We start from the raw sequence: 13787 nt of genomic DNA, 5'->3' as shown, positions 1-13787 counted from the left end.
GCACAGCTGTGGGGCTTTGTGAGGCCTGGACGGCTTGGCCATGTGTATCATGGCTGCTTCTGTTCTCACTGGAAATGACAGGCGGAGGAAGAGAGACGTTTCTCCAGTGTGTCTGACCCCTTGTGCCCCCTGCCCCCCAAATATCTCATCATCAGGCATTGCTTTGAGAGTGGGTGTTTCCTGTTAACTCATCCCGGCCGACACTGGCCCAATAAACACCTCAGCTCTCTGTTGCAGAGTTTATTTGGCTGGGAGATGGGTATTGCCATGTAAACAGGAAGCCCCCTGAAGTTATTATCTACAGATGCGGTTGAAGAGCCACATGTTTATATTTATGGGATTTGAAAACAGTCTGAAAAGGCAAGGGAGGAGGTAGGGGAAGGCCTCGTTCACAATCAGTGAGAGCAGGGCCTACAGATCTTCACAGGCAGATTTCTCGTTCCCTCTGGAAATGGGTGGGTAACAATCATGTCCCAGCCAAAAGCCACAGCACAAATGGAGGCACTGGCTTGACTGATTTAAGCAAACAACCCTACCGTGAGCATCAGGACAATCCAGTCAGCTGGCTTCCCGGCCCCAGTTATTTGGAAATTATCTTAGAGACCAGTTCTAGGAAACACTGGTTTGGGGGCGTCTACAAAGGTTAGGAGGCTTACGAGAAGATGATCAGGTTATAGTCTCTACGTTTTTCTGGGACAACTCAACTGCCTGCCACAGTTTTAGTGAGCCCGGGCCAGCTCGCCTGTGGGATCGCAGGCAAACTCCTCAGGGGCCAGGAAGGATGCCTTCTTGCCAGAGGTGTCGGGTGTTGGTGCAGAGAACGTGCAGGTGGTGAGACAGCTGGGTACACTGGTTACTCCAATTCCTTCTCTACCCACCTCCACGCTCCCTTCCTTGGCTCTCCCCTCAGGCCTGCAGAACGTGTTAAGCAAGGCCAGGTAGGAATCAATACAGGGACAGCGGATGCTCTATATTTGAATTCTGAGCTCTGAGCCAAGGCAAGGGAATCTCTCCCTTCCTTGTCTCCATTCCTGTGTACCCTGAGAAGCTTCTCTGTGACTTCCCAGAAGCGGGTATTCAATTGGGAGGCCTTGGAAGTGAAGTTTTTAAAAAGCTATGAATTTAGTTATGAATTTAACAAAGGAAAGGATCCACTGCAGAGGCAAAGGGAACCACACTGAGGGGTGTGTGTGTGTGTGTTTGTATGTGTGTGTGTGTGCATGCCTAAAGGGATGGAGCGAGGAGGCAGAGGGATGGAAAGGGATGCCTGAGCAACCATTCAGGGAAAATTGAAGCACGCACGTTCGCGCATGCACACACACACATACGCGCGCGCACACAGACACGCGCGGGCACACACATACGCGTGCGCACGCACGCACACACACACACACACTCCTTGACACAGCATTTGTCTCAGGTGTTTGTTTTTCTTGCAAATCCTACAAAAGAGTACTGCCTTCATTCCACAGTGGTGAAGAAGTAATTCTTCTTCTTCATAAGGTTATTTAGAGGGGACCAGGGACACTGGATGCCCCCTGAAATGTCAGGAGCACGGTGAAGCTGACATTTAAGAAGGGGTTATTATTTTTGTGAAGCTTTTATTTAAGAGCTTTTTGTGACTCAACTGGCTTTGCTGTTGAGACACGCACAACTAGCTGGAAAGCAGAAAGATCAAGTTTCTGGAAACCCACTTAACTTTTACTAAAACTTATTTTATTTTGTTTTCTTATTTTGTTGCAATGATGTCTGGCCACTTAGTGGGGTTTTCTGGAAAACCTGCTTTCTGTTTTTAGCATGGCCAACGCAGCTCACAGCTTGATGACTCTTTTTTTCTTCACCCAAGGTCATTCTGTGCCACTCTGTAGCCAATAGAAGGGGAAGAATTCTCCCCCACCCATACCTGTCATTCTTAAAAAGAAATCAATACCATACAGCAAAATGGTAAAAGGGGGGGAAAAAACCGAGGTGGGAATATGGGGGGCAGGCAAAAATTCTTCCACCCAAGCCCCGCAAGAAGTAGTTTTGTCTGCACAACATTAAATGAGACCAGAACCCAAAATTGTAACCAGGTCTCAGGCAGCCTGTACTCTGTAGGCCTTAGACGTTTCTCCTGGAGAACCCAAAGTACCAGAGCGAGCTGGCTCGTGCAAAACTGAAGTAGGACACAGCAGGCTGCGTGAAATGAGGTGGTACAGGACCTGGTGGCTTTGAGAGGCAGGAGTAACCAGCAACTCCCAGCTGGGTGATGGACTGATGTAAACGTGTGAATTTATTCCTTGAAAAGAAACAAAAAAGCAGGCAACAAAACCGCGCGACATGCATCATCGTGGGAGAATTAATACAACGGTTTTATGTTTTAAATCTCCTTCGACATCATTTCCTTCCTAAATGAGGTCATTTATTTTTATTTTATTTTATTTTTTTTTATAATTCCATCCACCCTTCTGACAGAGCAACAGCTCAGGCGAGTTTCACTTTCTGTTTCTGAGTTTCTCTGAATTCTTCTGCACCCCCTCCCGACCCCCCGCCCCAAGCGGAGGAGCCTTCTGTGGCATCCTTACATCTTCCCGGGCGGTGGGCTGGGGAAACGCCTCAGCCCAATTCTGTCTTCTCTAACACTCATTTCATATTTAAATCTTGGAAGTCACAGTGACCTTTTTCCTCATCAGCCATGTTCTTCAAGAGCCTTTTTGTTTGCGGATTTGGGGGCATAGGAAGTTTGACTCCTTATCAAGATCTTCTTATTAGTGGTTTCACAGATGAGAAGGGCAGAGATTATCACTGAGTGTAAGCCTCCGCCATGGCTTCTGGAACCTTCGCTGTGCACTCGGGTTGCGCCGGGCAGGACTGCTGGGCCCACTTGCCCGCCTCGTGGGCGCAAGACCGAGAGAGAAAAGGACCCGGGAGGGAGGCAAGTGCGGAACTTTCTCAAGGAGTTAAGTGGTTAATAGGAACTCAGTTTTTTTATTGGCTAATAAAACCTCCCAGGGTTTTTCATATTATATGGTTCCTTCAGGCTCCCAGCCCGATGCTTAAAAAAAGAAAAAGGCGAAAACAACAACAAAAAGCTGGAGCCTGAATACCAGGGCCGTCCCAGTCTTGTTTACTTTTTCATTTCCGCAGTTGTAAAAAAAAAAAAAATTCCTCTGGTTGTTCAATTTTATCACACGGCAGGAGCGGATCGGTGTTTGAACGACTCCCGGGCTCCCTGCCTCCCAGGCAAGGGAAAAAGTCCGCTCTGGGTCTCCGGTTCAGAAAAGAGGAGAGAACCTCGATGCAAATGATGGATGCGTCGGCGGAGGGGGGGGGGTGGTTTGGAAACGCAGGCCGTCGGGGGAGGAGGGAGAGCAGATATTGAGCTGCGATACATCTCTGGAATCCTGGATGCAAATGATCTCTGTCCTTTTATTGCCAGTGGTGCTGTTCTCCCAGCAGAGCAGGATGTTCTTGTTTTTAATAATAGCCAGACCAGATGCTAAATTCTCCTCGGCAACGTGCTGTATAAGTGAGAAGGCAAACAGCTGATTCCTGTTAAGATGAACACCAGGAGAATAAGCCAGAAAGTATGAGAAGTCTCTGGAGGTTTTTGCTTTGTAAACCCCTGTTTGGCAGAAAGATCACAGAAGCCCGGGCTGAAAACAGTGTGTCCTCCTGCACCCGGTCCTCATCGGGGCGCTCGCTGGGGGCCTCCGCGCCTCCTGCCTTCGCCAGCCAGCCCTTGCCGGAGTGAGCCAGAGGACTGGCTTGCAGGTTCCCCCAGAGGGGAAGTCGGAAGCCCCGAGCCCTTTGGCTTTCAGTGACTGTAGAAAAATACTCATCAATAGGAGGAATTTTTTACTTGCTCCTTGCCATAGAAAATAGGGAAATCCTGAACAGGAGCCAATAACTTTAAAATGGCATCTTTGTTCCATCTTTTTCACTCCCTTCTTCCCCCTGTCAGAGTCTATAAAACCTCTCGGTTATTATTTTGTTTTAGAATATGCCACACATGTAAGATGCTGCTTTCTTCTCTCCCAGGGAGCTGCCAGAGCCAGAGGCGCTGTGGGGGCTCCGGGGCAGGGGGAGCCCGCTGACCAAAGCAGACAGCGACCAGGCCGCACTCTGCTGCTGCTCGGGCCACCTCAGGATGCAGCCCCGAGGTGGCTTCCCCGAGAGCAGGGGTGCCCTGTGTGAGGGGTCCACACAGAGCCCTCTGACCGTCTCTCCCTGGGACTTTGCTCCCAGGCCCGCGGGAGAGTGAGGGAGAGAGAAGGAAGGGCTGTGGGGAGCAGGTGGAGAGGCTCATTGTAGTTCCAGAAAGTCGCTTTGCTCACCTTTCCTCTTGACATCATCCTCCTGGGCCCTCCCCTACCATACACAGAGGGCACGCTAGCCACCCGTTCCTCACTATTTTCTTCTTCCCTAGCTGTCCTCGAGGTTCACTTGGCCCGGGTCTCCCTGAGACGAACACCCTGGGGAGAAAGGAGTGGAGGCAGAAGATGATTTACTTCCTTCCCCCTTAGGATGGCACTGAAGGTCATCGTTTTCATTTCCTTTTGGGGGAAAAGTTCTATTTGGTACTGGTGGCAGGATCAAGTAATAACAGTAAGACTTAACATTTACTTTTCGCTGCACACTTGACTACGAGCCTGCTGCTTTGCTTGATACTTCACATGCCTTATGTCAGACTTCCCAGCAGCCTGTGAAGAAAGTAGTACTGTTTTTATCCCTGTGTTTCTGATGAGGAAACTGAGGATCAGACTTGCCCAAGGTTATGCAACTATTAAGACTCAAGCCTCAATCTGCCCAATTCCAAAGTCTATGTTCCTAAGCTAAAACTTTAGATGCAATCTCCTTTATCATCCACATAATGAGAACTAAATGAGTTAATGAGATAAGAAAATGCCTAGCATGTAATAGATAGATGGTACCCATTATTATTACTCATAATAATTAAGACGATTATTTTAAAAAGCATAAGTAAAATTTTCAAATAGTTTGAATCACAATAGAGCTAGAGCACCAAGTGGAACAACTTTTTAAAAACGATTATTTTAGGTGGCTCAGTCGGTTACACATCTGCCTTTGGCTTGGGTCATAATCTCGGGGTCCTGGGATCGGACCCCACCTCAGGCTCCATGCTCAGCAGGGGAGTCTGCTTCTCCCTCTCCCTCTGCCCAGCCCCCTGCTGGTTCATGTTCTCTCTCTCTCAAATAAATAAATAAAAATCTTTTAAAAAGAACTGTTATTTTAACAGTTTAAAAAAATGTCACTCTTTGAGAGAGTAAATTTTTTTAAGAGAGAGAGCGAGCACAAGGGAGTGTGAGTGGGGGAGGCAAGGGGAGAGAGAGAGAGTCTTAAGCAGGCTCCACACTCAGCATGGAGCTTGACATGGGGCTTGATCTCACAACCCAGAGGTCATGACCTGAGCCAAAATCAAGAGTTGGACACTTAACTGACTGAGCCACCCAGGCACCCCACCCCCAAAATGTCACTCTTTGAAAGTAATATTTTTCATATATATTTTATAAACTTTTTCTACTGAACTTCATGGCTAAGTTTGTCAATAGGCTTACCATGGGCTCCTTCCCTGAAGGAACTCAGAGACATTACATCACATAAACCATAAATATAAAATACATCAACACATCCAGAACAGAAATGTTGACCCTACCGGCACCTCAGTCCTTAATCTCTAATCTCTTTCAAGATTTCCCATTTAGGTGTGTTGAGTTTCGGGTGAATGTTGCTACTGATAAAAGGTGTTATTGAACTTAATTCTGCAGCACTGGCCTCACCTAATGGGAGAAAGACCCAAGCGAAGAAATTTCTGTCAACTTCAACTCTTACCTTTCCAGGGGTGGCTTTGGGGTCCATCTTACCACCTGACAAAGGGGCAGCACCCAGGGTCCCTATATCTGAACTGTCATCACTAAGAGGCAATGCTGTGTAGAGGAGACAGCTGATCGGAGGCCCAAGGCTTGAGGAAACCTAGCTGCAGCCTGAGATGGGACACTGGTGTGTGCCAAGCTTTGCACATGCACGTCTAGCCTGGAGGAGCCTCGGAAGGGGGCATCCATGTTCCCGGCCCTAGATTATTTAAATCTTTTTAACTGAACAGGTAGGGCTTCTCTCCAACTTTCTTAAAGCATTTTACAGACGATTTCCTTAAGTCCACCCGATATGGAATTAATATCCCATTTTACTGAAATCCCAGAGAACAGAAGTGAATTCTCTCCCTTTCACCCACTCTGCCTCCTTTTTGCCAATATTTATCAAACCCTTACTATGGCCAGAGCAATAGGCTGGCAGGCTTACCGCCACTAAAAAGCATATTGGAAGACATCTCTGTTTAATTTATTTAATTTTTAATTTTTTTAAAGGATTTTATTTATGTGACAGAGCGAGACAGCGAGAGAGGGAACACAAGCAGGGGGAGTGGGAGAGGGAGAAGCGGGCTTCCTGCTGAGCAGGGAGCCCGATGCGGGGCTCGATCCCAGGACCCCGGGATCATGACCTGAGCTGAAGGCAGACGCCCAACCGACTGAGCCACCCAGGTGCTCTCCATCTCTGTTTAATTTAATGCCTCCCAATAAGAGATGTTTGTCAGGGCGTTCTTTATTTAAGCAAATTCATGAGAGCTTCAGATTGCCAGCAACAGAGATCAAAAAGCAATGGGTTTCTAGAGAGAATTTAGATAGTTTTGATTTCTGCTTATAGCCAATTTCATTTGCCATTTCTCATTTCCGAAAATACTCAACGTATTTATAAGGTACTTGGCATCTATATTTAGTGGTATAAGCCTTTCATTTCCACCACAATATATGGGAGGCTTGGTGTTTCTTTTAAAGAGTGGGTGATTTTCATACAAAGAGGAAGGGGCAGCTCTTCCATTTTCTCTTCCCTGTGGTAACAGCCGTGCATCTAACCGTGCATTGAGGGGTTGAAGGGTGTTTTGAAAGGGGGAAGGAGAGAGTGGCAAAAAGATCCAGGTTCCAGATCCTTAACCCCTACTAACTAAATGTGTGACCTTGAACAATCCACTTAACCTCTCTTGACCTCCTCCTTAATAGTGGACAATAATATATTACCTGCTAGATGGCATGTTAAGGGACCGTGTAGTAACTCTTACCTGTAGATTTGTAGTGGTTTTGAGAACGGAGAAATTATGAGCAGTTTTAAGAGGTGCAGCTAGAGTCTGCCTAGCATTAAGAGAGAGAATGTGGTCCATTGTTTCTCACAGAATTGGCAAAAATGGCCATTTTGTAGAGGGTGAAGAGACGGAATCCCAGAGAGGTCAGATCACTTATGCAGGGTCACCCTGAAATTGATGAGGGAAAGCCGAGGGTTGGACATCTACTTCCAAGCAGCTCCCATCCTCATTCTCTGGAAGACTCTTCTTTCCTTTATAATGGTAGCATCTTCCCTATTCTCTTCATGAAGCACTGACGCTTCATTACTTTTCTAGTGTTTATGAACCGATTTTCATTTGATAGAAACTCAGGCAAGCTGATTCTGTTAAAAACTTCGTATACTCATGTAAATGAACTTCCAGCATACTGATTCCATACCATGCTCCTGCTAACCATATTGAAAAAGACCTGTTATATATTTCTTCATTAAAAAAAAAAAAAACGATAAAGTTGTATACGGGGCCTGACTTAGTGAGTGGGACATTTAGGCTAAGAGCATCCATGCCATTCCTTCCTGGACAAAGATGACCTGTCCCTTTAGTGGACAAGAGGCCCCCTTGCCCTCATGGTGAAGGCTGGAGGTCATGGCCTTGTTGTGGTCAAGGTCTTTCTATTTGCTGTTCATGGTCCGGCTGTAGGGATGAGGCCACACTCTTGACTTCTTTAACATGGTATATGAGCCCCCTAAACAAATGAAAACGTGGCAGCTAATCTTGAATAAAGAGACACTGTTCATCTCAATTTTACCTTTTATTTGCTTATTGAGTTCCCTACGACCAGTGTGTCTTCTCTTTGCAAGCTGCAGAAGGAGACCCCATGCTAATGGGGCAATGATGGCACACACAGGCCTCGGTGTCGTGTTAGCAGACAAAACTTACAACATGGTTCATCATCCGACCCCTGACTCATGATAGACGTAACCGTATGGTACCGGGTGATGATCACACAAGCCATGGACAGGGCAGAAGGAGATGGAGGGCTGAAGGAGGGAGAATTGGTGGCCTCACCCTACCCCTTGTTGGGGAGGTAGTGTGAGAGAATTGTTGCCTCTCTTCACCATCCGCAACTCTTGTCTGATCTTCAGGGAGGGGCTGCATTTTTATTCAGGCAATAATGACTAGAAATGATGGAAATGAAAATGAATGAGACATATCCTTACCCTCAAGAAGCTCACCATCTGCTCGGGCAGACAGAAAGATAAACTCTTAAGTGACGATATAGTGGAGCGGTGCCATTGCAGAGATGTGAACCGAGGGCTGGCTCCCCACCTTCTCTCCGCCCCCCATAAGGAGGCAGCAATGCCTGGCCAAGGCAGGAAGATGACACTTGAGCTGATCTAGAAGAATGAGTAATCTCTGGCCATTCTGGATCTGCAGCTGAGCTGGGGTCAGCCCCACATTTGCCCTGCAGTGCAGGCCCTGGGAGTAGGCAGACCACCCCACCATGGAGATCCTATGTACAGCTCTTCAGAAAGACAAATAGTGAGACAGTGACCCCGGGCTCTGGGGTGTTCCTTAGCACGCCAAATCACACTTCCGCTGGTAAGATGAGCAAGAGGGATTCTCAAAGAGGTTAGAGTGGGGTGGGGGGGAAGTGTAAGCAGTGTCAGAGCCTCTCTGTGGGGTATGAGCCATAAAAAATGTTGAGAGGGCAGCCTGGGTGGCTCAGTTGGTTGAGCGTCCGACTCTTGGTTTCGGCGCAGGTCATGATCTCAAAGTCGTGAGATCAAGCCCCGCGTCAGCTCCATGCTGGGCATGGAGCCTGCTTGGGATTTTCTCTCTCCCTCTCCTTTTGCCTGCCCCCCACTAAAAAAAATTTAAAAAAATGTTGAGAAGTGACAGCATAAAATATCAAACTTTCAGAGTGTAGGTACATTTTATCTAATTGCTTGCTCACCACCTACTACCATGTGCACTGGAGTCTGGATGAGACAGTGAGGGCGACTTTGGTACATAGGACCCTTTGGCATTCAATAGGGAAGGGTGACAAGTATAAACGGGTGGGATGAAGTTTATGCTCTGGATGGTCACATACTCAAAGAACCAAGTGAGAGCTATGCCTGTGACTGACCCCACATAAAACTTTAAAGCAGGATCTTGGGGTCTTCTCCACCCACACCTGCAGGCGTCTCCTCCGGAGGCCGGCCCTGGGCTCTGCCTCTCCCGCCAAGTCCACACCAACTAACCCTGTACTGTAGACCTCCCCTTTTATAAGTGAACTTGCCCTGACCCTCACCTTTGAGCAGTCAGTGTATTTGCATTTCAAGGGAGGTTTTCTGGAACCAAAAAACCTCACTTCCAAAGCCACATACTCTGCTCCAAGGGCAGGAACCTTCCTTGGGAAGCTTTTTCTGCATCCCTCACATCCCATCCTGGGGGGCACTGCTGCCTTCTTGTAGGCTGCTCTTCATTGACCAGCCAAAAGCCAATCCTCCTTTTCTCAATCTCTCTCTCTCTCTCTCGGCCAAGTACCTTGCCCAGACAGATTCTTTGAGGTAACAGAGAGTTCCTCCTGCCCTCAACCACCACAGGTTAGAGTGAAATGAAGTGTTCTGGTTCTACCTGAAGCTCACTTTAGGGGCCCTGCATTTATTTCTGTCTCTGCAAGAGACAGTTTATTGATTAATGGAAGCTTTATTAGGGTTATTAGGACACATAAAACATATGCACACGCACATAAATCCACCTCTACCCCTCCCAAGCCCCTGGCTGGCAAAACGAGTTCTATTTTCAGCCCTGACATCTTGCCAGTTTGTCATTCTCCATCCTGGCCACATCAGCTTCCATCGGGTTTGAGTTTATTGGCTACACAGTGGAGTTTATGTTGTCATAGAAATTAGCCTTGATGGACAGGAATATGGCCAGGGGATCAGGAGAGGTCAGCAGCCTCGTGGTGTTGGCATGGCTGAGATGTTAGGGTGCCTGGAGCCCTCTCCAAGAAAAATCAAAGCTGGCTCTCTGCAGCAGCAAGCAAGCGCAACGAGACCCTCCTGAGGGACGGGAGATTGGACGTGATCACAATCCACCCGTCCGCCCTCCCCCCTTCCTCCCCAGCCCTCCTGGTGCCCCCCAGTGCCAAAAATCCTTCCCTGTGCAATGGAGGCAGGGCCGGGAGGCCTGAGGTTAAGCCTCTCTCTTCTCCAGTTCGTGGTTAGCTTTCGTAGGCTCTTGGCTGTTTGACAAAGTTGGATAATAATTCAATATTTCTTACTGAAATACTTGACCTTGTTGTTAGTTTTTGTGACAAGGGGAATTTAAAGGAGCTGCAAAAATGCAAGCAAGTGTGGCTGAAAAAGGCCAGGGTAGGCCACTGAGCAGCAAACAGTTTCTTTTTCTGACATCTATAAAATTTAGGTGAAAACAGGTCAACATTGATGTTGGCAAATGGGAAAGCCAGTTCCATTGTGAGCAAATGAGCTTCAGATAGAAATGTAAGTCTGGTTCAATCAAAACCACGTTTGGTTTTAGACACCAGCGATGTGCTTTCTATTAAAAAAAAAGGGGGGGGTATTTATAGAGACACACAAAGTAAAAATATTTTTTGGCCCAAAGGATCATTTTCTAAGTATCGAATCAACTTGTTGAAGTACAAGATGGGATCACTTTCATTTTCTTTTGAAATTTGTAGGGCACATGCTCCCAGAATGCTCTCTTCTCTTTATTTCGAATTGGCAAGGGCTGTTGAAGATTAAAATCGTTTATTAGGAAAACCCTGCATTGCCTGACGTCGGGACTTGCTGGAGACTGCCAGCTGGTGGCTGAGAAAGAAATGAAGTTATAGGATTCAAATATATGGCTCCCCGGATTTGGCCTGAGTATTAGAATCACTTTTTATAGGCTCTGCTCAGGAGTCTCATAAGACAATGTTTGAGCTCACAGAGGAGGCACATAAGAGAAGTTCAGTCACTTGCCAAATCCAGATCATGGAAGGTCAGTTAATCTTAACCTACCAGGCAGCTTGCTGATCGTACTTTCTCTCCGTCCTTGGACCATCAGAGGTCCTCGTCCTGCTGCGAGCTAGAACAGTCATCCCATGTCAGAACCCCTTCTTCCCCCACAGCCTCCCGCTAGCGAATGAGGGGACCAAGGTCCAGAGTCAAACATGGGTTGGTTGATAGGATTCTAGAAGGGTTGCCTCTTTTTCGGGAAACCTTTTTTTTTCTCCTTTGAATTGAGGTGAAATTCACGTAACACAAAATTAACCATTCGAAAGGGCACCATCCAGTGGCATTTTGTGTACAACACTTTCAGTGTTGTACGATGCTACATGTCATCACCCCAGATGGAAGCCTTGTACCCATTAAGCGCTTGCTCCCGATCCCCACCTCCGGGTTCATGTTTGAGTACAAGCTGGTTAGCTCGGTTCCCACAGAGTGTCATTTTAGGGCTTCACGGTTTTAAATAAGGTTTGGCTGTGTTTGCGGAGAGGCGAGGACAGAGAGCGTTTCTGGTGGGGAGGGGCAGGGAACAGGAGAGACGGGGCGTCTGGGAGCACGGGGTCACCCAGAACTAGAGACTTGCTGAACTGGAGCATCTGGTGGGGGAGCTGCTCTCTCTGAGGCTGAGTGTTGGTCTCCTGCTGAGGTGATGATCCCTTTAAAATTCTCAGCATTCTCACTCCCCCCAGCCCGCCTCAGTCTAGGAGGCATGTTCTTCCTTTAATTTGTGTTGGTAGGCATCCAAGTCTGGCACCAGGCAGTCCCCACTCGGGAAGCCGGGAGGTGGTGGAGGCTCACCCAGGTCTAGAAAGGGAGCTCTCGCCGGGATGCTAACTGCAAGCTGTCTCCTTCAATCCACATCATCCTGCGGGATAATCATTTTCAAATGGCAAACAATAATAAAAGCTTTCCTCTATTTTGCTTCCAAGTGTCAACGTATCTACACAGGCTGTATAGATGTGTGTGTGTGTATGTGTGCATGTGAATTGTCTGTCTAAGAAATAAAAGGAAGTTTGGGGAGCATTTGAGGATGTTGGGCAAGGTTGGGAATTGCCTCTGGTGGCTTTCCAAACACTGTGGGAGGCCGACCCGGAGCGTGGGTCAGAGACAGAAAAACTAGATTGTCAGGTGACTTAAGGTTTCAGCCTGCATCTGGAAGGAGTCTGTGGGGTCTCTCCTGAGTTGGGTCCCTTGGGACCGTAGAGGCAGCTCACAGCAGAGAAAGGGATAGGTGAGGGGAACCCAGGGGCCAGATCTGCCTGCTGAAGATGTGTGACTAGATCCTGAAAAAAAGTCCCAAGTCTTCAACCTCAGCAGGTGGGGGAGGCTGATATCCCCTCAGGGTGTCTGTGTGTTCTGGGGCTACACAGAATCTCAGGCCTCATTTTCTTGAAGAGTTTGGGGTAGGGTGAAGTGAAGTCATTTAACTGGTAATTTCAACCTTTTTTAAAAGATTTTATTTATTTATTTGAGAGAGAGAGAAAAAGAGAGAGGGAAAGAGAGCACAAGCAGGGGGAGGGCCAGAGAGAGAGGGAGAAGCAGACTCCCTGCTGAGCAGGGAGCCCGATGCTGGACTCGATCCCAGCACCCTGGGATCATGACCTGAGCTGAAGGCAGACATTTAACTGACTGAGCCACACGGCGCTGCCATTTTTTGAGATCAAAATGCAGATGGATAGATTATGGAATGCAATACAAAATTCATAGGAGTTCTAAAGATAAAACAAGACTTCAGAGAAATCTACTTGTAGTAGGTTACTCTGGGCCAAATTTAGGGTTTGCTCTCTGTAGTCAAGTAACTATAGTGAGAATAATTGAGAAGTCTTGTCAGCATTCAGGGCATTTTTCCAGAGGCCTGTGGAGTAGCTGGATCTTGTAGAATTTTCTCTGCCCACACCATGCCCTTTCACTCATGCAACTCCATAGTCTCTAACAAACCCCAGGGCCCCCTCCCTTATTAGACTTCTTTACCATCATCCTGACCCAGCTGCACTGGGGTGGCATCTGCTGTGTGCACCATGAGGTTGGTGCTCTAACTCCCATACTCTTTCAACTGTCTGTCTCTGCCTAATGAAGTACACCCCAGCTTGGTGGTTTAGACAACAGCTATTTTATTGCTCATGGTCCTGTGGGTCAGGAAAGCAGGTGGGGCTCAGCGGAGCAGTTCTGCAGGGTAGCTTGGGCTTCCTCACAGCATGGTAGTCCCAGGGTAGTCAGAGTCCTCCCCCAAGCTCTTAGAAGAGGCACGCGAGTGGAAACTGTACGTTGCTGAAGGTCTACCTTGGAAGAGGAGATGGCAGGGTCGCTTCCACTGTGTTCTGTGGGTCAAAGCCAGTCACAGGAGCCAGCCCAGAGTCAAAGGGAGTGGAAATAGACCCCCAACTCTTCACAGGAGAAGCAGCAAAGGACTTACAGTTGTTTTCAAATGACCACATGTAGGTGACACGCAACCTGTCTGGCTTTGAATCTTGTGATCTTATCTGCTCTGCAGTCCTTCCTCTTAGATTTCACAGTTCTCGATGATCCCTTGAAGTTCCCATTGCAGTGGGCCTTAGTCAACCCTTGGCATCAGTAACAGGTGTATGAGAGGAGATCTGGGGGCACGAGGCATCTGCATACAGACAGACCCCTCTTCATCCAAACACAACGGTGAGAGGCATCCTGGGATGGAGAAG

General features: G+C 47.7%; 1 protein-coding gene across 2 annotated transcripts in view; it reads left to right on the top strand.

Moving 5' to 3' along the window:
* Positions 1-13787, top strand: part of RUNX2 (RUNX family transcription factor 2) — a 238392-nt gene that overhangs the window by 217487 nt on the left and 7118 nt on the right. The window contains exon 8 of one of the 2 annotated variants that reach the window (XM_027601303.1): positions 4409-4532. The exons of the other annotated variant lie outside the window; for it this stretch is intronic. Coding sequence (XP_027457104.1) covers positions 4409-4485 — 77 coding nt within the window. The 3' untranslated portion in view covers positions 4486-4532. Of the gene's footprint in view, positions 1-4408; positions 4533-13787 lie in introns of those variants that run through there. 2 annotated transcript variants of the gene reach the window in all.

Source organism: Zalophus californianus, chromosome 7 (genome assembly GCF_009762305.2).
Source record: "Zalophus californianus isolate mZalCal1 chromosome 7, mZalCal1.pri.v2, whole genome shotgun sequence".
Classification (NCBI taxonomy): domain Eukaryota; kingdom Metazoa; phylum Chordata; class Mammalia; order Carnivora; family Otariidae; genus Zalophus; species Zalophus californianus.
Note: the sequence above shows the minus strand (reverse complement) of the source record. Positions and strands in the feature narration are given on the sequence as shown.